Here is a 23,825-nt window from a genome sequence, read left to right on the forward strand (position 1 = left end):
ATGTGCATAGTCAGGCGGAGTAAGAGCCTGCCGGACAGCGACGCTACCGATCACGCGGCCGATCTCAACGATTTCCTGTCCTCCCGATCAGGTGAGACTTTACTCATATGAAATCCCAAAGTTTTGGCTTTGCGGTCGCGTTCGTACCTAATGTACCTTTGTTCATTAAACTTTTTCATGTTTCAAGTTCTGTTATTTTTTCAAAAAACATCTCACTGATACCGAGCTTTTCCAAAAGTGACAGTATCGTACCTTCATCCACGATCAAACACAATCAGTTCCTCAATTACGATGCAATAATGAAAGCCAAACGTACTCACCACCCCGTGTAATGTACACTTACAACGCAGACGCAAGTGGTCCCGAGCACGGCCAGCCAAAAGCAACTTGCGCCGCGGTCGAGCCACCGGCGGTGTCGACGGACAACGTGGTCCTCGACTTCAAGGAGGTCCTACCGAGGACAAGGAGAAAAGACGAGGCGCTCTCGCCTCTGATCAAGCTCACGCCCTTCCTCGAGGAGCAGAGACGGGCCCTTGTGAGGATCAGTCCTGATGCCACGGACGCAGGGCCACTTGGAGCAGGTGAGATATTATACCCACCTGTAACCTCTTGTCGAGGAACGCCAAAACTCGGTAATATATCGGTCGAAGCGTCGACGATTTTTTTGCATACAGGGCAAACTTTGCACACCCGCCGAGTGAAATAAATACTGAAAATAGGTGGGTATTCCACTTTCAACGACAGTTTTTCTCCATGTGCTACCAACGCGACATTTCAATACGTTAATTTTAACAAATGGGTTTTAAATAATCCTCGGTGTACAACTTCCCTCTCTAGACATGGCGAACGAGTGTACCTAATCGTAAAAACCACGTGTAAACACACCAAGTTGATGAGCTCGACGGTGTGTTTTTCGTTTTGTCCATCTGACCTTCCATAAATTAGGTACCCGGGGGCAATTGAATTTACCGTGTACGACCCAAGGCGTCTCGTAATTATTTACAAAAGTAGCTCACGCAAGCTCGCTGGTACTCGTTCCATTACCCCCCACATGTCATATATTACACGCACCAAACAAATAATCACCGCGCACGCACCCAGTGAAAAAAAAAAAAAAAAAAAAAAGCTCGCCTGACCACGTCCCATTCGTCACCCAAATGACTCTGCGAGCACTGCAGGTGCCCCGGTCGAGCCGTCCAAGCGGCGCAAGAGCGACGCCGAGCTGCTCCACAGGCAGGACGAGGCTCCATCGGCGAGCTCCCGAAGGCGCAGCCTACGCCAACAGGAAAGCATCGATCGGGTGGCCCGTTACCTCGACCAGCAGCAACAGCGCCAACGCCAGCAGAGCAGGAGCAACAGCCGCGAGGAGCTCGAGCCCAAGCCCTTGGACGAGAGCACCGCCGAGGTGGAGGGTGAGGTTACAGTTCCGAGGAGCGCGCTCGACGTGCCGGAGGTCGATGGTGGCTCCGGCACGCCACCCAAGAAGCGCAGCTCGCTGAGGAGGAGACGCGAGGACGCGGAAGAGTCCGCGGTTAGGGATGCACAGGTACACGGCACCGTATAATATATCACGCTGGCCTTGGACTTGATAAATATGATTGTTGTTGTTCTGCAAATCCATGTAAAAAGGACAAGGCATCGGCGCTGCCGTTGGAGACTGTGAAGAAGACGGTGCGCATCAGCTCGGTCGAGGAGGAATTTCGTATCGAGAGCTTCGACTCGGTGGACATGGACGAGCTGTCGCAGCAGCCGTGCGCCGAGATGCAGGAGGTCCAGCTTGTAACGGCGAAAATAATCACTGCCGAGGAGCTCGTTGAGAACATGGCCAGGCGGGAGAGGAGTCCTCTGAGGGTGAGTTTCGTACTTTTTTTTTTTTTTTTCCGAGGGAAAGTGTTATTGCGTACACGGTTATTGCTCGTATTTCGCGGAAATTCTTACGATCCAAACAACAAAAATTTCGTGGGGCTCTCACGACCATGTCATCGAAATTTGCCTTATTTCGTTTGAAAAATAGGTATACATTAATAGGCATTAAAAATAAAGAGGGGAAAAAAAAAAAAAACAATCTAGAAAAAAGAAAAAGTAGAGTCCATGTGTTTGAAAAAGTGAAAATTGTACGTGATTTCAAATAATTTGCAATAAACTTTAGATTATATTTCTTACATAGAAACTTTTTAAAATATTTCATCGAGAGAATAGTCATGGATGTAAAACTTTTTCCTAGATTTTTAATAACATTTACAGATTTTAAAGTTATAGCACAATTTTCTTTGTACATCCGTATAAAAACGTTGGGCGTCTCGATAAATAAGTAAATATCGTCCGGAAACTATTGTTTTGATATCAATTTGGACTCGTGTCCGTCACTAAAAGTATACACGCACCATTGGTACATCGACGGCAATCAGTTGTTATCCCAATAGACGTTTTTGTACTGATTGCAAGACATTGCTTGGGTCGAAAACAAGCGAACCCATATAAATTTTCCTTCGCAGGAAAAACCCGAGGCCACCTCAGCGGAGGTCCGGCTGCAGGTCCCGGCACCGTTGAAGCCCAGCGCCTCGGAGAACGCGCTGGGGGGCGCCAGGCCCGACGAGAACAAGATATCCGAGAAAAACCTCGCGCCCGAGATCCTCATGGACCTGTCGCGCGTCTCGGCCGCCGAGCCGGGGCCCCTTTTCCTCGAGGAGGAGCTCCCAAGGAAGCGGAAGCTCAACCGAGTCTGCAGCGACAGCGCCGTCAAGTTCCAGCTGGGCGGCCACTCGGACGAGGAGGCGGCTTCGTCGAGCCACTCGCAGGCCGATTTGACGAGCGTGGGGCTCGATCTGGTGGAGGAGGCGGTCGCCGAACCCCCTGGCGGTGCCGACAGAGGACTGGACGGCGCGACGGACCAGCGAGTCACGGAAGGGACGAGGATCACGATCAAAAAGTCGAGGAGGTCAGTTTTTTTTTTTTTTTTTTTTTTTTTCCTTTTGGAAAAGATCCACTCGTCCCCTCTGCTCTTGCGTATGTACACAGAGATACCCACCTATATATCTTCTAATACCTGTAATCCAACTTTTCTCTCTCTCTGCTTAACTCGGGGTAATCCGATTCGCTTCGCCAAGACAATATAAGATACTTTTCCGCGCTCGTTGCACAACTAACGCGGTTTCCATTTTTACGTGGGCTAAAAACTTGCCCCTAAGTGTATACATTACCGGCATAACCACTAAAACAGATGTACCGACGCTTCGATGCGCCTATACACGTGTCTCGCGCTCTTAATTATAATTCACTGGTCGCCACTGCCCTCGCTCTTTTTCTTATTTTTCTTCGTTCGTTTTTCTCATCGAGCAGTGCGGTCACGCCAGTGAAAGAGAGAGAGAGAGAAAAGAAAAGTAGTAGTAAAATATAGGCCGATGAACCTGTCATTCGCGTGCGGCGCGCCGGCCGCTTGGCTTACAAATGGCTTCCGCCCGCGTAGCGCTAAACCAAATCGCGTGGCTTGTTTACTTTTCGTAAGCTCATTAAAGCTCGGAGCTCTGGGTCGAGAAGGAAAAAAAAAAGGCACGGTGCTCGCGCGCGCGTGTTGTATGTGCGTGCCATTGCGGGGATTTTTTTTTCCTTACACCTCCGCCGAAAGTTCGTTCCATCTGACCCGATTTTGAGCTAGAAAAAGCCTCATATCAGTCCTGCCATATATGCGCAGAACGAAGTGCGCAGATATATATAGTTATATATTCAGCACCGAGAAGCAGCAGTAGTTATACAATACATATATATATATACGGCTAACGGAGTTAAAACCTTTATAGTTTATACAACACAGAAAATCATTGGATATTTATTTACATAAATTATTGGATGTATATATATATATATTTTTTTTGCATAATTTACATGTATAAATAAATTTATTAATTTCACATGAACAGAGTACACAACACAAAATTAAAACTACCTAATTAATGTTTTTTTGATCAGTTACTTTCACTTTAATGATTTATTTAGTATATAAATGTAGTATATACATGTCATATTACAAAAATAAACTATGAAATCTTTTATTTAATCGAATTATGCTTATCACAATTATAATAGTTATTGATAATAACCTGATTTATTTTGCACTTACGGATATAAACATTAGAATTTTTAAAATGATCTTTATAGGATCCATGATTCGAATTTAAACGGATTTCTCTTCCTCTCGTTTTGCCAGCACGAGCAACCTGCACAAATCCTCGGCCCAATCTGATTCTATATAGTATACTACAGTCTCGGCGAGCGTATATATATAGATATACCTATACACATGTACACTCATCTACGTGCATTTAAGTGGTATTGTTCGAGCGACCGATCGATCAATAATAATGCATAATGCACTAAATCTTTGACTGGATCTTTAAACCATCATTTTTAACAAAATTAAAACCGTGGTGACGAACTTTCGGCGGAGGTGTAAGGAAAAAAAGTATACGTACCACGGCCAAAAAGTGGGGCTACATCTGACCGCGCATTACCGGCCTCGCCTTCGGCTCGGCCGATAATATAGCGTGGTCAGTAATAGCCCCACTTTCTGGCCTAGGTACGTAATATACTATTTTTTTTTCCTCTCGATTTTTTGTCCCTGGGCATTTTTAGCGAGTCGCTCTTGCACACACAACTCAGAAAAGTGTATCTCGAGTTGTATCTTTACTTGAGAAAAAGTAAAAAAAAAATATATATAAATAAAAAAGTGTATTCTGTACGTTTTTAAAGGTGAATTGTTTGTCTCGAGATACCCTTTTTTCACTCATTGTTTAAAAAAAAAAAAAAAAAAAAATACGTATGGAGACAAGGATTTGGAATAACCTTATCATCGAGATATCGAGAAAATCTAATAGAGAGTGGATAATTCGCTTTCGCTGGTGCACAAAACGGATTTCAGCCTCGGCTAAGCGTAAACAGATTAGTAGTTCCCGTCTCTTGCAAATCCACGTATACGTACTTAGACTCGCCACGTAAAAATACATCCCTTCCACGGTCGATCTCCGTGACTTTGATGCAACATCAACACAACGCATCGTTTATCGATCAATAAAGCAAAAGGATCGCCAAGAGTTCGAATAGTCATCGGCGTCTGCCCAAACTTGCCCGTTACTACTTAAACGCATCCAAAATCGGGTAGGTGTAATCCTTTGACACTCAAACTCCCGGTCAAGCGCCAATAAGGGGGGAAGGGGAAAAAAAAGAAAACCAACTCGACACACTAATTACCGGCGCATGAACGATTAAAGAAAGTTCCTGTATGTATATACATCATGCGCGCGCACACACACACACCTGCCGGTGTAAACTGTATAACAAGCCGCAATATTCGTCAAAGCGTCCGAGAGTGGCTCTTTGCGGGACACGCCAAAGCCTCTCACCCGCCCCACTGCACGGATGGACGGAAATGTATTATATATAGAGGGTGACCCAGATTCCAAGCGCGCGCGCGAGCACGGCAATTAAGTACTCGGGGGTTTCTAGAGTCACGCGCGTAATCCAACCTGAATCCGCGGCGGGCCGGTCACGCGGAAACGCCGGTTTTATTCCCTCGCTTTTGCCGTACGTATAGGGATGCTCTCGAGACTCGGCTGAATCTGTCGCTCGAGGAGATAAGACCGGAGGGAGGAGGATGCCGCGCTTGGGGCCCCGACGGGGGGAGTTTATCGGAGCATACATTTTTGGACGGGTAGTTGTGTCTTTCTTTCTCTTTGCTATGTACGCACCCCTTTGTTTTCCCGGTTGGGTATTGAAATTTCACTTGGAAAAAAAAAAAAAAAAAAAAAAAAAAATTGCAGAGCCAACCGAGTACGTTTCCGTGTCGCAAGCAGATGTGTATTATGCGCGGAGAATAGTCGATCCCCTCGAGTAAATGCGATTTTGTCATTCCAACGGCGGTGGTGCGCGACCTACTTTACGAGGAACGCCGGGGGTAACGCAACCCCCCACGTGGCAGTGTACATCGGTTTCTTTCGACTATCGAGGAAAATTTTGTTTGATTTTCTGTTTTTTCTCTTCGACAGTGCACGACGTAGACGAGAGATAACTTCGTCGATGGCTCTCTTGGATGGAATCGCAATCTCGTTGTACACGATACATGTATACAAAGTTTGGGCTCGAAAACAGTAGCTTCCAGTCTTTCCCTCTTGTCTTAAATCAAAACAATGCTGATCCTTAAAATGGGCAATAAACAATTTTTCTTTTTTCTTTTTTTCTGTAGTACATAATTATACTCAACTGTACTTTGGTAAAAATCCTTACATCAATGCGATCGAGTTGGTAGTACGTGCAATACTACGTTTACCTTGTACGATTCATCTCGAAATGTATTTAGCAACGATCCGTTGAATGTTCACTCAAGTTTAGGGTACCCTTTTCAGCGATGGTCAACCCCACACGTGTAGACGGAAAAAAAATAATAAAAAGCACAACCGGCCAACTTTGATCGAAAGTTCGTCGACTCGCGGCCGGAACTTTCTCAAACGCGAAAAGTAAGTAGCTTATAGGAAGAAATCCAGGCCAAAGCCCCCCTACTCTAGAGTCTATTGACTTTCCGTACTTTGACTGCGAAATTCGCTCACCCGCGCCCCAACGCGATTGACCGCCAAAAGCCTATTCCCGACGCGCTTTCATCTCCAGAGCTCGCAAATCAACGGAATGACATTTCACCCCCTCTCTCCCGCCGATGAGTACCTATATAGTCTACGGAAAGTGCACAGTCCCACACTAAAAGTTTTTTGTTGCCGTTCTTCAAAACTGTTCCTCATATGCAAATGGTAAAACCAATAAAACAGTTGTGCACATGCAGCTACTCCCATGGTATATACATCCAACACTGGCATCGTTAATACTCTCTCTCTCTCTTGCTACCAAAGCGAGTACATATTATTATGATGGAACCCAATCAATTTGCCTCGTAGCGCGCCAACAACTCCCACCCACCCGCTACACCCCTATATAATACATCCCCATTCATCTTCCCGTATCTTGCTCTCGGATACCTACGTACACGCGTCCATTACGCGCTGCTTATCTCGGGGAGTACAGGTATACATCCCATCGCCTCCCTTTGCCCGTATCCCCGAAGACGGTACCATCGCGAAAGTAAGTATAAGTAAGTATTTCCGGGTCGCTCATGGATGAGTACGTATAAGAATCGCGTTTTTTTTTTCTTTTTTTCCTTTTTTTTTTTTTTTTTTTTTTTTTTTTTTTTTTTTTTTTTTACATACAAACCCGTGTGTGCGCGCGCGCGCGCGCGAGCAGTGTGTATACGGCGAGTGGCGGGCCGAGTTGTTTATTAGATCAGCGTAAGCCAGTTTGCAGTGACGCACGACCGGCTGGTCCGCCGCTATACGGACGAGGAGAGCCTCTTCGGGGCGAGCTTGTTCGGACGTGCGAGCTTTTCTGAGTCTGTTGCGCGAGGAAGGGGACACTCAGTTGTACGCGCGCTTGGCGTTTTTTCACGAAAAAATAATAAAAATATGTAGATACCGTGAGACGGGTTTATACAGATCGCGGGTGTTGCCAATAAGTTTCGGTGGTGGTGGGTGTGTTGCAGTGTCTCGTATTTAGTGCTATACGTGGTGATTCCGTGCCCAAGGGAAGGAGGAGGAGGCACGCAAAGCGCTCTTTCATCCGACGTTCAGGGTACGTCGTACACGATATAGGTACACACATCGGCTTCGTATATATATGTATATTGGGAAATTGGGTGATTAAAACTTATCATAACTTTACGATCGATGTTGCGGTTCGAGCACATCCCTCCCACCCCCAACCATCGCTTTTCTTCCCCTCCGTGACCATTGTTGTTGTAACTGTATATATATTACATGATGGGCGCGATCCGGCTTTCAAAGAGGAATTGCGTAAGAGCCGGATTCCATCGAGTTAGCGCTAATGAGAGCTCAAGGAGCACGCATACGTATACGCGAAGGGATTGATTTTTTACCATTTTCTTTTTTTTTTCCGTTTTTTTCCTTCCAAGTTCGCGTAGTTTTGTCCAACACGGAAACGATATCAAACGCGAATGTACATACGCACAGCTCGCGATCACCAGCCATATCGGTAACATACACATGTAAATCGGTGCACATACATATTCGTACAGGTCAATTTCATCCGACCGAATGGCTTAAACAAACAAAAAAGAAGGATAGGAGTAGGGGGGATCGCGTGCTAATATTGGACGTGAAACCGATTGCTCTCTTTCTCCGGAACAGCTGTATATACACAGCATCGTTGAAAAACACAAGTGTAGAGGAAATCGCGGAGAAGCGTCGGCAGATCTTACAATCGCTCGTTTATACAAATCCACACCTACATGTATACGCAATTGATTGTTCAAACGGGCGTTTGTTGTACATATTTTTTTTTTGTTCATACGACCCACACTTTTTTAATACCATCGATTTCCCCCCTGACAACCCTCGTTTCAACGTATACTTTCGTCCACCCAATCCTCGGATCGGCCATAAAACTCCACCGAGTCCAGGGTCCAAGGGGGGGGAAAAGTTTTCCCATCAGAGTGCGTATATATGTATATACTTGTCTCGGTGAGTAACCCTCGACTCCCTCGTTAACCGCACTCTATACACAAACAACACAAGCGCGCCCTTCGTGAAATATTATTACCGAACGGACGAAATTTAACGAGCCGCGCGAATCACCTCGTAAAAACCCCCCCGGCCTCGCTTACGCCCCCACCCCCCCCGCCACGTGGCGCACCGAACTCGATTGATTGAAATATTCACGCCCCCCCACCGTCTCCCCAACTGCGTATTATAAGATTGTCGATTGCAAATATCGTCAAACGCTTCGTGCCCCTACCTATACACGTATATTGTACGTATAACAAACGACTTGCCTTGGAGGAAAGATATACATGTATGTATATGCTATATCGACACGTGGACGATGTACATCGCGGCGACCTTGCCGATCGCTCGGCCGAGTCGCGTCAAGTAGATCAATTGAAGAAGACTCTGTTTCGTATGTATATATATACACGATGTGATTTCTCACGTATACCCGGGCATACGCGTTAGAGCCGACTTTGAAACCATCCTACGATCGTACCATTACGATTTCTCGTTATTCTCAAAGTTTATCGCGTTTGTTTGGGTGCTGTTTGCCGCTTATACAGTTGGGGGTACGTTATTCGTTGTGTGTAAGACCACGCGAGCCAACGAATGGGGAAAAAAAAGTTCACCGATGAGACCCCGTGCTGATAAGATTCCCACTGCTTTTGCGCTGCAAGCCCGAGGCAATCTGTCTCTTTTTCAGTGATACAAATATCGTAAAGTTGGCTGAATTTTTTTTTCTTTTTTTTTTTACGAATCGTATCCTCGAACTTTCAAAAATGATACGCTCGAGTTCCTTGCCCTTCGGATCAGAAATTTATCCAAGCGACTCACTCTATCAACTCTTTGTATAATACAGCAGAGGTTTCGTTTGAAAAAAAAAAAAAAAAAAAGAAATCGACAAGCACCATAGCTAGGCTTTTCATCCGGAAAATCAGAGGGGGGTCGCGAAAAATTCATACACCTCCACGAGCCAAGAAAAAAAAAAGGGGGGGTATACTTCCGGCACTTGGCACCGGGCCAGCCAACGTGGAATGTCTGAACAACCAAAAGGGGGATACGACCCGAATATGTAGTCTTCGACCGCGGAACGCTCGCGCATGATATCCGTGTAACGATGAAGGGATGCAGGTGTCGATGAAAACGTTGTATACATATAGGGTCCGAGCTTGCGGGGTATGCGTTATCGGAGGGTGTGACCGAAAACAACGACTGGAAGCGAGCCAAAAAAAAAAAGGAAAAAATGCTACGTACAGCTCGTGTTTTCATCCTCTTTCACTTCCGCGTTTGCGAAAAAAAAAAAAAAGAGAGGAAGAGCAAGAGGCTCTTTTAGGGATTTAAGGGGAGATGAAGCGGAGCTCTCTCGTGGCTTTGTGCTAGTTTTGATGCTCCTTGAAGGGATTAATGAAAAAAAGAAAAAAAAAAAGAAAAGGTACTCTCGGTGCGCATGAACTTTTGAAAACCGCGTCATTTGCAATTACCCAACCACTCAGTTACACTATAACTTGTACCGACGAGTAAAAACTCTCAAAGGTAAAAGCGAGGGGGCACTCTGCGTTGGAATTCCGACACTTTCAATTAAGATTCCATGTCCAAGGCGCGCCAAAGGCCTCTTTTGCTACCACTAGATTACTTTTTTTTACAAACAATACAATCTTACGTAACACGATTAAAGAGAGGGAGAAAAAAAAGAAACATCGTTTCGATGAATTTATGCACATTTCGAGGGATTTCGGGGTACTTTTATTAAAAGAAGCGTAAGAAGGACGCGAACGTCATCGAGAGATAATAATCAGTCGATACACGTGATCACTGTGGCTATTCGGGAGGAGTTATCGAAGGTACAGCGTTCGTTATTATTAATAGACGCGCATGTACGAGTTTGTGGTTGTACGTGGACCTAATTTCTCCGTGCGTGTAGGTGCTTCACGGATATACGCTTATTATTCCTGAGTAGGGCAGGGTATTTTGGTACACCCATCAAATGATTTTAAATGATGTTGGAGCTGGAAAAAAAAAAAAAGTAAAATAGTCGAGCGAGGAGGATACATGTGTATTTTCATATCCATATGTGTATACGAATAAAAAAAAACATACATCACAAGCAAAAGCCACAATTTATCTTTCCTCTTTCGACCGCAGCGATACATCATTCCGTATCAAACGAATCCCCCTTTATCCTTTACCATTTGCTGTGTGTGTGTATATGCAGGTATAGATTGTCGAAGCAAACCGAGAGCTTGCAACGGACAGCCGAATGGAAAGCGAGCCGTTAGAAAATCATGTACGCGAGCGATTCCGCGGAAAATGGTTTTTGAGCCATTTAATGCAGCCTTGTATTATACCGGATAATATCATGTGGTGGGGAAAAACAATTTTACTGATACTATCAAGGGTTGGATGCCATTTTTTAAGAAAACAGCTTTTCGTTGTAGCTGGATGAAAATTTGAAATATATATGCTCAGTAGTTAAAGGAAAAACTTCGAAATGACTTTTTGGGTGGTTAAAGTACAAGTGATTGATGCTTGGAAATTGTAAAATTAGGAATTTCCGTCAAAAATGATCAAAATAAGAATGTAATTTAATTGATTGTGCTTATAACTTGTGTTCCAAAATGTTATTTTTTGACCGAACATCGTTACTTAGTTTCATTTATTTAATGAAATCTAGAAAAAAAGCTGTAATAGGCAAAAGTACCATTTCTTAAATAAAAAAAGCCTGCATAAAAAAAGCTTTTTTTTTAGATAAGAGTTTTGTTAGCCTCTTGTATTTACCGCATTTTTCATTCCCAATCACCTTATTTTACCGTAAAAAACAGTTACAACGAAACAAAAAAGTTAAAGTTAATGATTGAACCGTTAGAGGATTAGCTCCAAAAACAGAGAAAAAAAAAAAAAACACCCCTAAATGAAAAAACACTCGCGAAGCCCAACTTTTTCGCGTAACCGCTCGTATACCACACCAGCACGTAAATACAGAAATATCCAGAGATTCCTCCTCCACCGCGTGCCCATTCTTTATCCCCGCCCGTGGAGAGAAGTATCAAGCCTATTAGCCGCTATATACCTTGTGTGTGCACACGCCACCCGCCACTGTTGTACCTGATGCGAGTGTACGATCGATCGATAGGTCGGGCGAAAAAACGTGGCTTCCTCTTGTAGGTATACGTATGCATGCAAAGTGTTGCACACCGACTGACCCTCTCTTTCTTCGGGTCCCCCGCGACTCGGTAGGTGCCCCTTTTTCCTCTCGTTTCGCGAAATTGACGTCTCTCCGTATACATATAAGCTCGAATTGGCGCACTTCAACTTCTCTCCGGCCCCTATACCCGAGAGCTTTCCGTGCGCCACTCGACCGGTCTCTTTGAAATCCGAAACACCGACGCTCGTCCGTGTGCGCTTATGTAACCGGGGCCGTGCGATCAAAGAGATATCAGGTTTCGTCGTGGGAAGGACAAACGGAAAGTCGAGCAGTAGGTAACTACTACCGGGCGAACAAACGCTTTCTCGCGGAAAAATGTTTTTCTCTTTTGCCTACACGATGCTTATATACGCGCTTGGAGTTTGGGCTTACGATGATTCGAGTATAATATATACCTATGGATGCTTTTTCGAATACTTTGTGTCGTCACTTTACTCTCAAGATATTTTGTTTTTCTTTCGTTATTAATATACTTGTACAGTACTTACGAATGATGCATTAGATTTTCGATACAAAAATGTGTTGAAGCGATTGTATTGCTTCGTTGACTTTTAAACAATGCGAAGGAATTTTTTTTTTTTTTTTTTTTTTCGGAACAAAGTATATTCCGTTTGCTTTAAAAGAACTTTTTATTCATGACTGTTTGCAATACAATGTTGAGAAAAAATTAAAAGGCAAACGTAAGTGTAGTAAGTTTTGTACATTTAAATTTATAGTCAAGTATTTAAATACTTTTTCAAATGCTTTGACTGTTATTTTTTTCCAAATGGTTGTCATACTCTAATTGTAATTTATTTTTTCGCTGAAAAAATTACTCGTTATGCTTTTAGAAAAAAAAAATTCGCTTTAATTTACGATTACGACAAAACTTTTAGAACACAATCACACCGGTGACAGCGGCTAATTAGAATTTTTCGGGTATTTTTATATTTTCATTACAGCAAATGACGACTCAAACATGTATATGGCACATCTCCATTATACGAGCTTACGGGGATATACCCTCATTCTGAAAAGGGATCAGTACTGATTAAATTCGTGGCTCAGATACTCCTTCGCGTAAAGTGTACAACTCACAATATTTATTTTTTCTTCCTGTAACACATACCTATATATTTAAATAATCAACTGAGCATAAAATAAACCAGGTAAATTATACTTTTGAAGATAGCACTTGTAAGCTACATTTGAAAAGAATGCGATTAAAAACACATTATCCGAGAACAGTTTGGAAAAAACGCATTATCTCGTACACGCAATGCGTTCGAGGAAAAATTGCTCATCTCCCGATACAAATAAACTTTGGTATCCCGGAAGAAGAAAAAAAAAAAAAAAAAAAACCATTGATCTCTTTTCCAGTACCGAGGAAGTGAGCTACTGCACAGCTCCTGGGGACCCCGATCAGCCACCGCTCTCGTCCGACCTCCGGCACTGCTTGTCCGACAGCTCGCCCTTCTCGGAGGGCCACTCTCGCCAGCGCCAGCCGGCCTCTGCGCGGCGCGCGACCTACCGCGCGAGCCTCAAAGCCGTCGACCAGCGTCTCCGCGACCGCAGCATCCGCGACGCCCTAGTCCCCAAGGAGGAACCCCCGCCGGACGATGACTCGCCACGGGACGACGAAATCGCCGCCGCGACGAGGGAGGCAGCCGGCCGGCCCTCAGACCACAAGGACACCACTGGCTTGATCGCCTGCCAGCGCCAGGACATCGAGAGCCCCGTGTCCCTCGAGGAGCTTCTCGATACCACAGGTGGGTAAGGACATCTCGTCTCCATATGCGATTGAACAGGATGATGTATGCGTCACTTGATGCCTTTGCCTTCTGTGGCTATAGGGAAGATGTTGTATAATGTCACTCCAAGGCGCGTAATTGAATTGACAATTTTTTTTATTTCTCGGTATCGGTTTATTCAATTGTACACATTAAAAACAATTTTTTTTTTATTAATAGGACAATAACTTATTTCAAAACGAAACAGAACATTATACCAAACAAAGCAGATGATGATTTTAAGCTCGAAAGATTAGAGTGCAAATATGATAATGTAAATCCTAAAAATAGTGGTGTTACCAATATCTTTGATCAAACGTATTTGACTTGATTGACAACAGTGACGGGTATTAAAATTCATCAAAAGGACTCGAATCATTGAAATTGTGTGGAAATAATAAAAAAAAAACTTTCAAATCCCCGATAGAGCTGTAGGCAGTTCGCTTTGGGCCGATGGTTTGACCTCGCGCAGCTTCTGCTCGTGCCGGGAGAGCGCCAAAATGGCATCCTTGCGCATGTGCTCGATGAGGTAGCGGAAGGTGCTGAAGCTTTTTTGGCACACCGAGCAGTGGTGGCGGTTCTCCCCCGTATGGATACGCAGGTGCGACATCATGTTGCACCTTTGGCTGAAGCTCTGCTGACAAATGGCACAACGGTAGGGTCGCGCTTCCACGTGGGTGCGCGCGTGTCGTGCAAGATTGTTCGAGTACTTGAAATCTCGCTGACACGTGGTGCACCGGTACGGACGCTCGTTCGTGTGGGTGCGCGAGTGTGCCTTGAGATCGCAGGCAGTGCGAAAATCGCGGGGACACGTGGGGCACCTGAAGGGACGCTCGTCCGTGTGGATGAGCACGTGTCTGGTCAAGCTCGTGGAGTTGCTCAAGTTTCTCTCGCACACGGAGCAGCGATACGAGCGACCGTTGCTTTGGACGAGCTTTTGCTTTTTCCCGGGGTGCTCGGGCTCGCCCCCTTCGGCCATTGTTGACAGCCCAACGACCGGGATTGGAATGATCTTTGGGAAGAAACGGCTGCTGGAAGAATAGTTACTTTTATTACTATACATCCATTTTTTTCCATTAAATAACTTACTTACGTGATTTAAAAAAAAAAATTATTTTACTATGAAAGATTTTCGGCTGTGGTTAGTTTTTTAAATCGACTGCATCTCTCGAATCGAATGTTCATGGATAAGATGGACAAATAAAATTTTGCTAATATTTGGGCATAAAAATAACTTGGTTCAAGTTTAGTGAAGCTAAAGCATCTGAGGGACAGTTCATGGACGTTACGTTTGGAAAAAAATTGTAGAAAAGAAAAATAAATATTTACAGAATGGTTTAAAACATACGAATGTGCCGATTGGGTACTTGTGATGGAAGAAAAGTGCCAAAATACGTGTAGCACGATGCTTCTTCCCAAAATTTTTCTTTCAATTATTAAGACTTGAAACTCAAACCAAGTATCTTTGAAACACGAAAAAACAGCGATACAGCCTCAAGAAATTTCACTACTTGTTGGTTAAGTAACATAATTGTTTAACTAATTCACTTCTCAACTTACCTGGGAAGTGTTCGTCTCAAAACAGTATACAGGTAACACTTTATGTCTTGACAAGTTTAACAGTTTAACCCCAACTTTCTACGCGTCACTTGAGAACAACGACAGTTAAGTATTTATGATTATTAATATCACTCTATTAAATCTTGTTAAAAAACTACGTTCTGATTCCACTTTTTTCATGAAGTTGTTTAAAACGTGCGATTCGTACGAGTAGACGTAAACGAAGGCGGATTTTTAAAGTAAACGGTACGTTTTTTGATTTGGATAGCCTGTGACAAAAATGATATCGTTAATAGCATAATAATAGTCATTCCCACCACACCCCAACGTTACCTTACAAACTCACACTCGACGAGGTCGAGTTGACGTATCAATATACTTGTCACAAATTCGAATCGGTTTAACGTTGTTATCGTATCTTTATCAAACTCGCGTTCAATAGTCATTACCCAGTAACAGCTCGAGGCTTCCAAACAGTGAAATTGAAAAATGTTGTAGTAAGACGAGGTTCTAATTTTACAGAAAAACATGTTTCCCAAGCTTAGAAACATTCAAAAAAAAGAAAACTTTTCCCTCTCTTTTTTCAACATTTTCGAAAGCAAAGAAACGTTAGCTCCAATAAATAACACACGTTTGAACCGCAAAAAAAAAAAAAAAAAAAAAAAAAAATCGTAGGACCACAAATGGAATAAATGTTACATTACCCATAAAGTTCTGAAACTATAAGGGATCATTGACCGTCCAAACGACGAAAATTGACCAGTAGGCAATGTCCGCTTACAGACCCGAGCAGTCCAGCCCCGGAGCCCGAGACCTTCTACTCGTCGACCCAGAGCCTCCTGAGCGCGTCGTACAAGTCGTACGGCAGCCCGAGACGCGAGGCCGAGACCCAGACCCAGGGCGAGCACAAGTCGACCCAGTACGAGCTCGAGGACTTGGCCGAGTTCTTCGAGGAGGAGTACCCGCGTGGGCGCCTCCAGTCGCTGGTCGAGGAGCGCTTCGGCAGCCCCCGCCGCGAGGCCGAGGTGCAAACCGAGCAGGAGTCCAAGGCCGTGCAGTGCGGCAGCCCGAGGAGGGAGGCCCAGGTGCAGACGGGCCAGGACACCCAGTGGACGCAGTGCGACTTTGACGAGTTCGAGCAGCCGGTGGAGACCCCCGAGTCGAGGAGCGTAGCCACCCAGAGGTGAGGGGTGACCAGTGCTCGTGGAGGGGGGGGGAGGGAGAAAAAGGGGTAAAACGGTGTATTTTGCAGGGTCGGGGAGTTCTCGTCGTTGGAGAGCGCATCGCCGACGAGCTTGTCGCCCCAGCCCGAGGAGGGGGGACCCTCGTCCGTGCTCGTGTTGGTCAAGGGCGGCGGTGGCCTGAGCCGCACCCTCGACATGACGGTCACGCACCGGGACAAGGACGGCAACGTCGTCTGGGCGAAGCACTGGGGCCCGGAGAGGCTCGTCGAGGTGTACCGCGAGCCCATGACCAGTCTCGGGCTCAGCATCGTCGGTGGCAAGGTCAGCTCTTTTGCCTTTTCGTTTACACCTCTATACACATGGGAGCCAAAAGGGTTATTCACGTGCCTTTGAGTATTTCGCTTCCATACGTATAGTACGCTTGACATCATACGGATTATATATGTGGCAGAATAAAAAAAAAACAATAGGAATAATAATAATAATATGTTACGTTTGAAAATCATCAATTTTTAACGATTATTGGTTATTTTTATAGTGCGTTGAAAACATGTCGTTAAAGACATTTGTTTTTGACGTTTCTCTAATGTGTTTTTTAAAAATTTAAAAATCATGAAATTTCGATGGATAATTCGAGAGAAAAAAAGAAGGGAATCCTTATCTCGTATAAAAAATAAAAATCCCTCTTGATGCAATGATGCTTATACTCCGTTTGAATAACAAATTACATTATTTTATTTCATTCGTTGATATCCGATTACTGTGATGTATTAATTAGTGAAAAATTTAGTAGATCCATGCCAAAACGGCCAGTCGAGCGAAATTGATACATTGCCGGTAACGCAGATATATATGTGTAATGTACGTGCTTGGATTGCAAAACTGGATCGCGCCGAGAGATTACACGTCCGATATCGCACGAATTTGAATAGTATGCACCGAGTCGTGCATATATATAGTTAATGCACGTTTGATATAATGCCACAGAGCGAGAGTGCGTGTGTACATACTTAATGCACTCTGGGGTACAGTGCTGTTCTTTCAATTAAAAAGTGTAATTAAAGTGACAGCGCCGCTGGGGGGATTATGTATATACACGGCGTTGAATTTTCGGGCGAATCGAGCTTTCAATTTCGCTGAAGAAATAACCGAGGGCGCGTACGTTACTGTAGTTTCCCAATGCGCAGATTTTTTTTTTTTTTCTTTTTTTTCTTCTTGCTTTCGTTGAACGCGAGATGTGGTTTTGCAGGTTGACTTGCAAGAGAGCAGCAGCTCAACGCAGAACGTGTCCGGCATCTTTATCAAAAATGTCATACCAAACAGTCCAGCCGGCAAATCCGGAGGCTTGCAGGTTAGTCAAATTTGTACAACTTTATCATGAAGTTGCACCTACTGTTTTTTTTTTTTTTTTCACTGCTATCGTGAATTATTTAATAACAAAAAATGATTGCTACTCTTCCAAGCTTATTTTGCAGGAACAAGCATTTTTCTAAATTTAAATTAAATAAAAATAAAATGAAAAAAATATCAGGTCGCACGTCCGTTGAAATAGATAGATGTGGATGGTATATTTAGAAAATTTAAAATAATTCAACTCGCTTTTATTTAAATTTTCAATTAAAGTCACTTATAGACGCCTTATCACTCCGTTTCAATGAAGCATTTAAATGAAATGCATTGCTGAATATTTTGTTTGAAAACAATGGTTCATTGAAACTATTTTTCCTAACTTTTCATTCTGAATGAGCTTCAATTTAAATTCAAAAGACTGTAAGTAAAATAAAATATTACTTTGTTTTAAATACAAAACTTGAAATAAACAATTTTTAATACTAAAAAAAAAAAAATAAAAATTTGATTGAATCGTTTAAAGTGCAAGCATTGTATCAGTTTAAACATTTATGTCAAATACTATGGTCGAGAACTAGTGTAATTGATTACAGTTGCATTAAAAATGTTTGTTTGCATTTGAAATAGCACAGAAAGTTGTTAAAAAAATTGTTCAACTCCTGCTAAACGCAATTGAAATGTTTTCAACACTTTTCTCAGCCAATCGAAAACACTAATCCCTATTTACTTTTCCCTACATTATTATTGCACACGATAAGTTAATTTTTTGTTTTTTATTATTATTTTATTTTTTTTTTTGTATAACATTATGAGTATTTTCTTCCGGTTAATAAACCCAGAGGTCGTGAAACCCATCAGGCGCATGCCAGAATAGTAATTAACCGAGAACTCTCGGTGCATTAAAAGCTGCCCCATTTCGCTGTAGCATATATACAATATACCTACACGTATACATCATGATATAGCTTTGAATCGTTATGTAGTCCGAACGTCCAATTTCTCGATCGTCAAGTGCACACATACCTGTACGTATACACGAGTCCAATATCCTGTCGCGAACATACGAATGTATACCATACATGTGTGTATATATGACAAACTCGGTGCACCCGTTTGTATATATGTACATGCATGGCATGGAAAAAAAAAAAAAAAAAATTCCATCTGTGCTATCCTCGTTTTTCCATGCAAATCGTGCACTCTGTGTACATACGTACAAATGGATATCTCTCACGTGAGTGTATATATTATGCATAACACTTTCCCACCAAAGCATACCAGAGAAATATTCTCAAGAGAGAGCCGAGTTTTCAGTTTTCGTGCACCTGCCGATGACACTTACGGTACAAACGTTTTGATCGGAGATTTCAATGATCTTTCGCTGCGATGTGTGGTGTTGCGATTTTTTGGGAAACTCCTTCTTGTTCGCTTTTCTCTTTTCCAAGGGTATACCCTTGACCCTTTTGTTTGGCAACTCGTCACTCATCTGCGGCTGTACGAATCGGCATACAGTTCACCGCTTTATTGTTACTTGCGTGTAGTAAAAAGAGAGTTTGATTCAATACCATTGGTTTGAGAAAAAAAAAAAATAATAATAACAATAAATAAATAAAGAAACCCTTGGCCATACACCTATTTTCACTCCTCGAATTGGCTTTGTACGTGATTTTCATCCTTGGTAAATCTTGTTCGGCACCCACAGATCGGCGATCGGATAATCGAGGTGGACGGCGTCGACTTGCGCAACAGCACGCACGACCGGGCCGTCAAAGCGATCCAAGCGGCGGGAAATCCTGTGCGCCTCACCGTCCAGTCGCTCGTCACCTTGGTGAGTCTTTCGCTTCTTTTGTACAAGAAAGCCTCGTGTGTGTTCTTTTTTTTTTTTTTTTTTTTTTTTTTTTTTTTTTTTTTTCTTCACTCCTACCATTTCCTTTCGAAGAAACAATTACTTTTTGTACGAAAGGACAAAGTGTGGATTTATTTCGCGTGGCTTTTGAGGAGTATTTTTTTTTTTTTTTTTTTTTTTTCAATCTTGAATTACAAACGAATACAAATTTTTTCGGGCGTGTACTCGTATATTGCGATGCCAAGCGAGACAATTGAAATCTCAAGAGCAAGTGGCATTGGCGCTCACAAAAGAACAAAAGAATGAATCTTGCGCGCACAAGTTGATGACGATTAGAGAGATCGAAAGCGAGTAGAGGCAGATTAAATGGACGAAAAAAAAAGGATATACACGAAACGTAAACCACGTTGGTCAGAATGAGCATAAAAAAAAAAAAAAAAAAAAAAAAAAAAACCACTTGATACAGTAAAGTCGCAATGACTTTATTCCCAGAGATCAAGCGTGTACCTGCAAGTGCTCCGAGTAAAAATAAAAACTTTTCTTTCGCGCTCCCCATCCCCGATTCGCACGTCCAATCAATACCAAAATTAATGGAAGCTCGTGCACAGACGCGCATTCACACGGAGAATCAACCCAATAACTCATCACTCTGGAAGATTACACGAGTAAACACAGCGGCGAAAGGGTACACACACACAAACGCGGGTCAAAACGACGACGGGGCCGAAGAGAGAAAGGGGGGGAGGGGGTGGAAAAAATAAATAAAAGGAAAAAAGACGCGGTCCATCGGACGCTGCACCCCCGATTCGGACGGCCGGCTTCCCCTCTCGCGGACACGCGACACCAGTGTGGTCCTCCCTCTCTTTTTCCCTTGGTACGTCCATGGTTGTATACATATACAGCGAAAGCTTGCCCGATGTACGGGTTATTAGGTATTGGCCGACTGAGCTTTTAGTAGCTTGTAGCGCGGCCCCTGGGCCACTGCTCTCTCTCTCGCGCGTTTCTTATTTTCTTGGGCCCTCGAGTTTGTTGGGTGTGCTGTACCATGCCGCGGCTATTTGCTCGCAGCTCCCGCAAGTGCGTCAATTTCGTACGTGTCTCTGTTTAAACGCTGTTCCTTTCCTTTTCATGGTGCTCTGGACGGAGGGTTGGAACAATCGCCCGCACATTGTGGCTGATTATTGACGAAGCACCAGCCTTGATTTATTTTCTATAATTCCGTGTATTTCCCTACTTGTTTTTATCTCAGTAATATCGTCCAGGGTCCACCTGTACGCTCGAACGTACTGATTTTTTCCGATGGCGTTGTGTTTTCGCGAAACTTTCAGTTAATAACGTTTGTTTCGGTATTTGTTTCCAAGTGAAAATTATACACGCGAGCTTTCAAAACACGAGCTTTCTCTCTCTTTCTCCGCTCACGTGTAGGGCTGCAGAAAAAGCAAAAAGCGCACCACTACCCGCCGTTATAATACATTTGAAGATCATCGTGACTCGCGTATCAAGGAATTGTCCAACGGGGTTGAAAGAACCGAGGATTCACTTCGACCCCTCTTGGGTTTTTTTTTTTTTTTTTTTTTTTTCGGTAGAAATACGTGGGTAACGATAACGATTCATGGAAGAGCAAACTAAGCGAATTCCCTACCACTCGGGGTGGGATCGAAAAAGCAGCTTCCATCCCGCCCGCGTTCAAGTGATGTATGGCTTCCGACACGATTAGTTCATCAACTCGGTGATTCTCGTCCCTCCCCTTCAACGAAAACCAAAACCTCTTGCGACGTAAAAAAAAAAAAAAAAACACGTACGATAGCATCTGCTACTCCCCCCCTCCCTCCCCCCAAAGAGGTAGAGGAGAGGGGGTGGCGCTTGCGCCGCAAGCTCGGCGGGCAAAACATCAGCAGCATCCGCGCAGCTGCCAAAGAGAGAACAATATATAGGGGTAGTAAGCTTTCGGTGTCGGATGCGCCCAGCAGTGCTTGCGTGCACCCCACGACAAATGAATAATCCAAGTGTATCGAAGTAATGACTCGTTTGCTCGCGTGTAGGTATGATTGGCACATATAATAATTATGTTGTATACCGTTTGCCTCGTTTACGTCGGCGGGGGGGGGGGACCTAATAAGAAACAACAACATAGTGATGTGTATATGTATGACGCAAACCGTATGAGTATACAAGTTACCTCACGAAAAGTGAGTAATGCACGATGACGCGGAGAAAGTTGGGTCGCCACATGCGTGTTTGTCAGTCGGTAGCTATGGCTTCGTGCCTACCGTCCGTCCCTCGGAGTTTCGAGGAGGGAGTAAAGTGTCTTTTGACGCGAGGGCTGCGCGAGTGCTGTTGTTTTGCTTTTTTTTCGCAGAGCCCGGATAATGAGGCGCAGGGCGCTGCTGGTGGTGGTGCCGGTGGAGGCGCGCACAGGACCGGCAGTCGCAGGCAGAGCACGAGGAATCGCCCTGGCACGCCGCCGTCGTCCTTCCGCAGCGGGTCGCCCGAGGTCGTTCAGGTCGGTATACACGCATTGTCAACACTAAATGTGCTCGGGGGGATTTTGTTGCGATTGATTTCGCCAAAGTATGCGCCAAGTTTCGGTGGATGGAGCTTGAAACGCATCACCAAAACAACTTGGCAACCAGCGCGATGGATGGGCTCGTGAGACTCGTGAAAAAGAAAATACCCGCGCTCCCGTTTCACCCGTACTGCCACTTTTTTTTTTTTTTTCTCACCTTGTTAGAAGCAGCAAAATATAAAAGCTTGCACCCGCGGGTCATAAGAAACTCCGGGGAAAGGGATTGTTTTTTTTTTCTTCATTCGTTTTTCGCCGTATACATATCTCTTCGCTGCAACGAATGTTTGTATACCCGAGCTTTTGAATGTGAGAGGAGCTTTCGAGGAGACGACAACAATGACGACGATGTAATAACAACAACGAGCGAACACGAGTACCGGGAAAATACTTTGGCCGACTGGGCTTTTGTTTTGTTCGCGATATAAGTAGAGCCGAGTTGACAGTGCCGCGTGTGTGTACTTACTTTGCGTGACTTTCGCTTGCAGGAAGGAAAGAGGGATTTGAAGAGGCAAACCAGTGGAATGGCAGATGGTCCCGGACCGAGTGACAAAAAGTACGTAGTATCGTTTTCATAAGAGCACAAAAACAGTCTCTGCCGCAATATGGTTCACTGTAAGTAACTGAAAGTGGGTAAAACAAACTAATCCAACAAACTATCCGCAGAAGAGCGCCAACGAGCCGAGAGTCGAGCAGGGACGGCGAGAAGCCAAAGGCGGCGCAGCCAAAGCCCGAGAACAAGTACTCGTCGGGCGAGAGCTCCGAGGAGGAGGAGGACACTCGAGAACTCGAGGGCAACGTCTACACCAAGAACGGCGTCGAGGTCAGTGTTGCAACCCCAACATCACCTCTGCGCCTTGTATATCGACGTGCCCCTATAGTGTTGCTCTGTAAAAAAAAAAAAAAACGCGACCGAGGAACTATGTATACGTCACTGATTTTTTTTTTCTCCCGCAAGCTCCCGCCGAGCTTTTCACCGTTCCTCGCGCCTCGTGTACACCCCCGCAAATGCATAGCTCGCTGATTAAAATTCACGCTTCCGTGCGTGCGTGTGGCCTCCCACGCTTATTAAAAAAACGCCCCCTCCCCGTTATTTTCGTCAAAGCTCCCCAAAGCACGCGGAGCTTTTTTTTTTAAATTAAATTTATATACATGCATATTCGATCAGCGAGTTGTTGCGCGGGGCATCGGTACCATCGCGAGGGAGCTTCTCGAGATGCGGAGCTTAGATACATACTGCATATATACACGTGTAGGGTGAGGGGGCGACAGCCCAGCGGGTTCTATTTGTGGATCCGATACCGTAAACACAGCGGCTCGTGCCTCGCAGTGAGTCGCGATAACAGCCGAATCTCCATCCCGGCTTATCCCGCTGGTCGTGGTGAAAACAAAGAGAAAAGGGTCACCGGGTGTTTTTTTAGCGAAAAAAAAAATAACAATAGAGAGAGAAACGTCATGTAGCTGCGAATCGTCCCGGGGAGGGAGGGAAACACTTGGCGCTCTCGAGCTCTTCTTTGAAAGTTTTCGCGCGGACCTGTAAATTTTTTTTGATTCAAAACGATACATGCCCATATTGTAACACTAATAATAATATATAATAGATATCGAGAAGGAGCGCCGGCAACGTCAAGCGGACGAAAGAGGAGATCGCGGCTGATCCCGAGGAGGAGGACGAGTTTGGCTACACGGAGAGTGAGTCTACGGCTTTCTCTCTCTCTGTCTCTTTTTCTCGATAAGTCGTAAAAACAATCAAT

General features: G+C 44.2%; 3 protein-coding genes across 4 annotated transcripts in view; 2 read left to right on the forward strand and 1 right to left on the reverse strand.

Annotated features, from left to right (window-relative positions):
* On the forward strand, nucleotides 1-13,555 carry LOC149374949 (uncharacterized). The gene is made up of 6 exons (XM_089590740.1): nucleotides 1-91; nucleotides 351-581; nucleotides 1,179-1,546; nucleotides 1,630-1,851; nucleotides 2,496-2,938; nucleotides 13,159-13,555. The coding sequence occupies exons 1-6, from the start codon at nucleotides 1-3 to the stop codon at nucleotides 13,553-13,555; spliced, it is 1,752 nt and encodes a 583-aa protein (XP_089446866.1).
* LOC106639269 (inactivation-no-after-potential D protein-like) overlaps nucleotides 13,182-23,825 on the forward strand; it is a 16,197-nt gene continuing 5,553 nt past the window's right edge. Inside the window, exons 1-9 of the mRNA XM_089590919.1 lie at nucleotides 13,182-13,547; nucleotides 15,912-16,311; nucleotides 16,381-16,633; nucleotides 17,562-17,663; nucleotides 19,365-19,490; nucleotides 21,868-22,011; nucleotides 22,560-22,627; nucleotides 22,738-22,894; nucleotides 23,673-23,763. Of these exons, the coding sequence (XP_089447045.1) occupies nucleotides 16,508-16,633; nucleotides 17,562-17,663; nucleotides 19,365-19,490; nucleotides 21,868-22,011; nucleotides 22,560-22,627; nucleotides 22,738-22,894; nucleotides 23,673-23,763 (814 nt within the window). The 5' untranslated portion in view covers nucleotides 13,182-13,547; nucleotides 15,912-16,311; nucleotides 16,381-16,507. The remainder of the gene's footprint in view (nucleotides 13,548-15,911; nucleotides 16,312-16,380; nucleotides 16,634-17,561; nucleotides 17,664-19,364; nucleotides 19,491-21,867; nucleotides 22,012-22,559; nucleotides 22,628-22,737; nucleotides 22,895-23,672; nucleotides 23,764-23,825) is intronic.
* Nucleotides 13,800-15,338, reverse strand: LOC149374950 (uncharacterized). Of its 2 annotated transcripts, none has more exons than XM_089590938.1 (2): nucleotides 15,129-15,338; nucleotides 13,800-14,596 (listed from the first exon to the last, which is right to left on the reverse strand). In XM_089590938.1, the coding sequence occupies exon 2, from the start codon at nucleotides 14,545-14,547 to the stop codon at nucleotides 13,981-13,983; it is 567 nt and encodes a 188-aa protein (XP_089447064.1). In that variant the 5' UTR covers nucleotides 14,548-14,596; nucleotides 15,129-15,338; the 3' UTR covers nucleotides 13,800-13,980. The 2 variants fall into 2 exon arrangements, with proteins under 2 accessions (XP_089447064.1, XP_089447063.1); XM_089590937.1 differs by having other exon boundaries at nucleotides 13,800-14,599.

The sequence above is a fragment of the Copidosoma floridanum genome, unplaced genomic scaffold, assembly GCF_036245765.1.
Source record: "Copidosoma floridanum isolate Cflo_tuat_1 unplaced genomic scaffold, Cflo_Japanese_pri ptg000013l, whole genome shotgun sequence".
Taxonomy (NCBI): Eukaryota; Metazoa; Arthropoda; class Insecta; order Hymenoptera; family Encyrtidae; genus Copidosoma; species Copidosoma floridanum.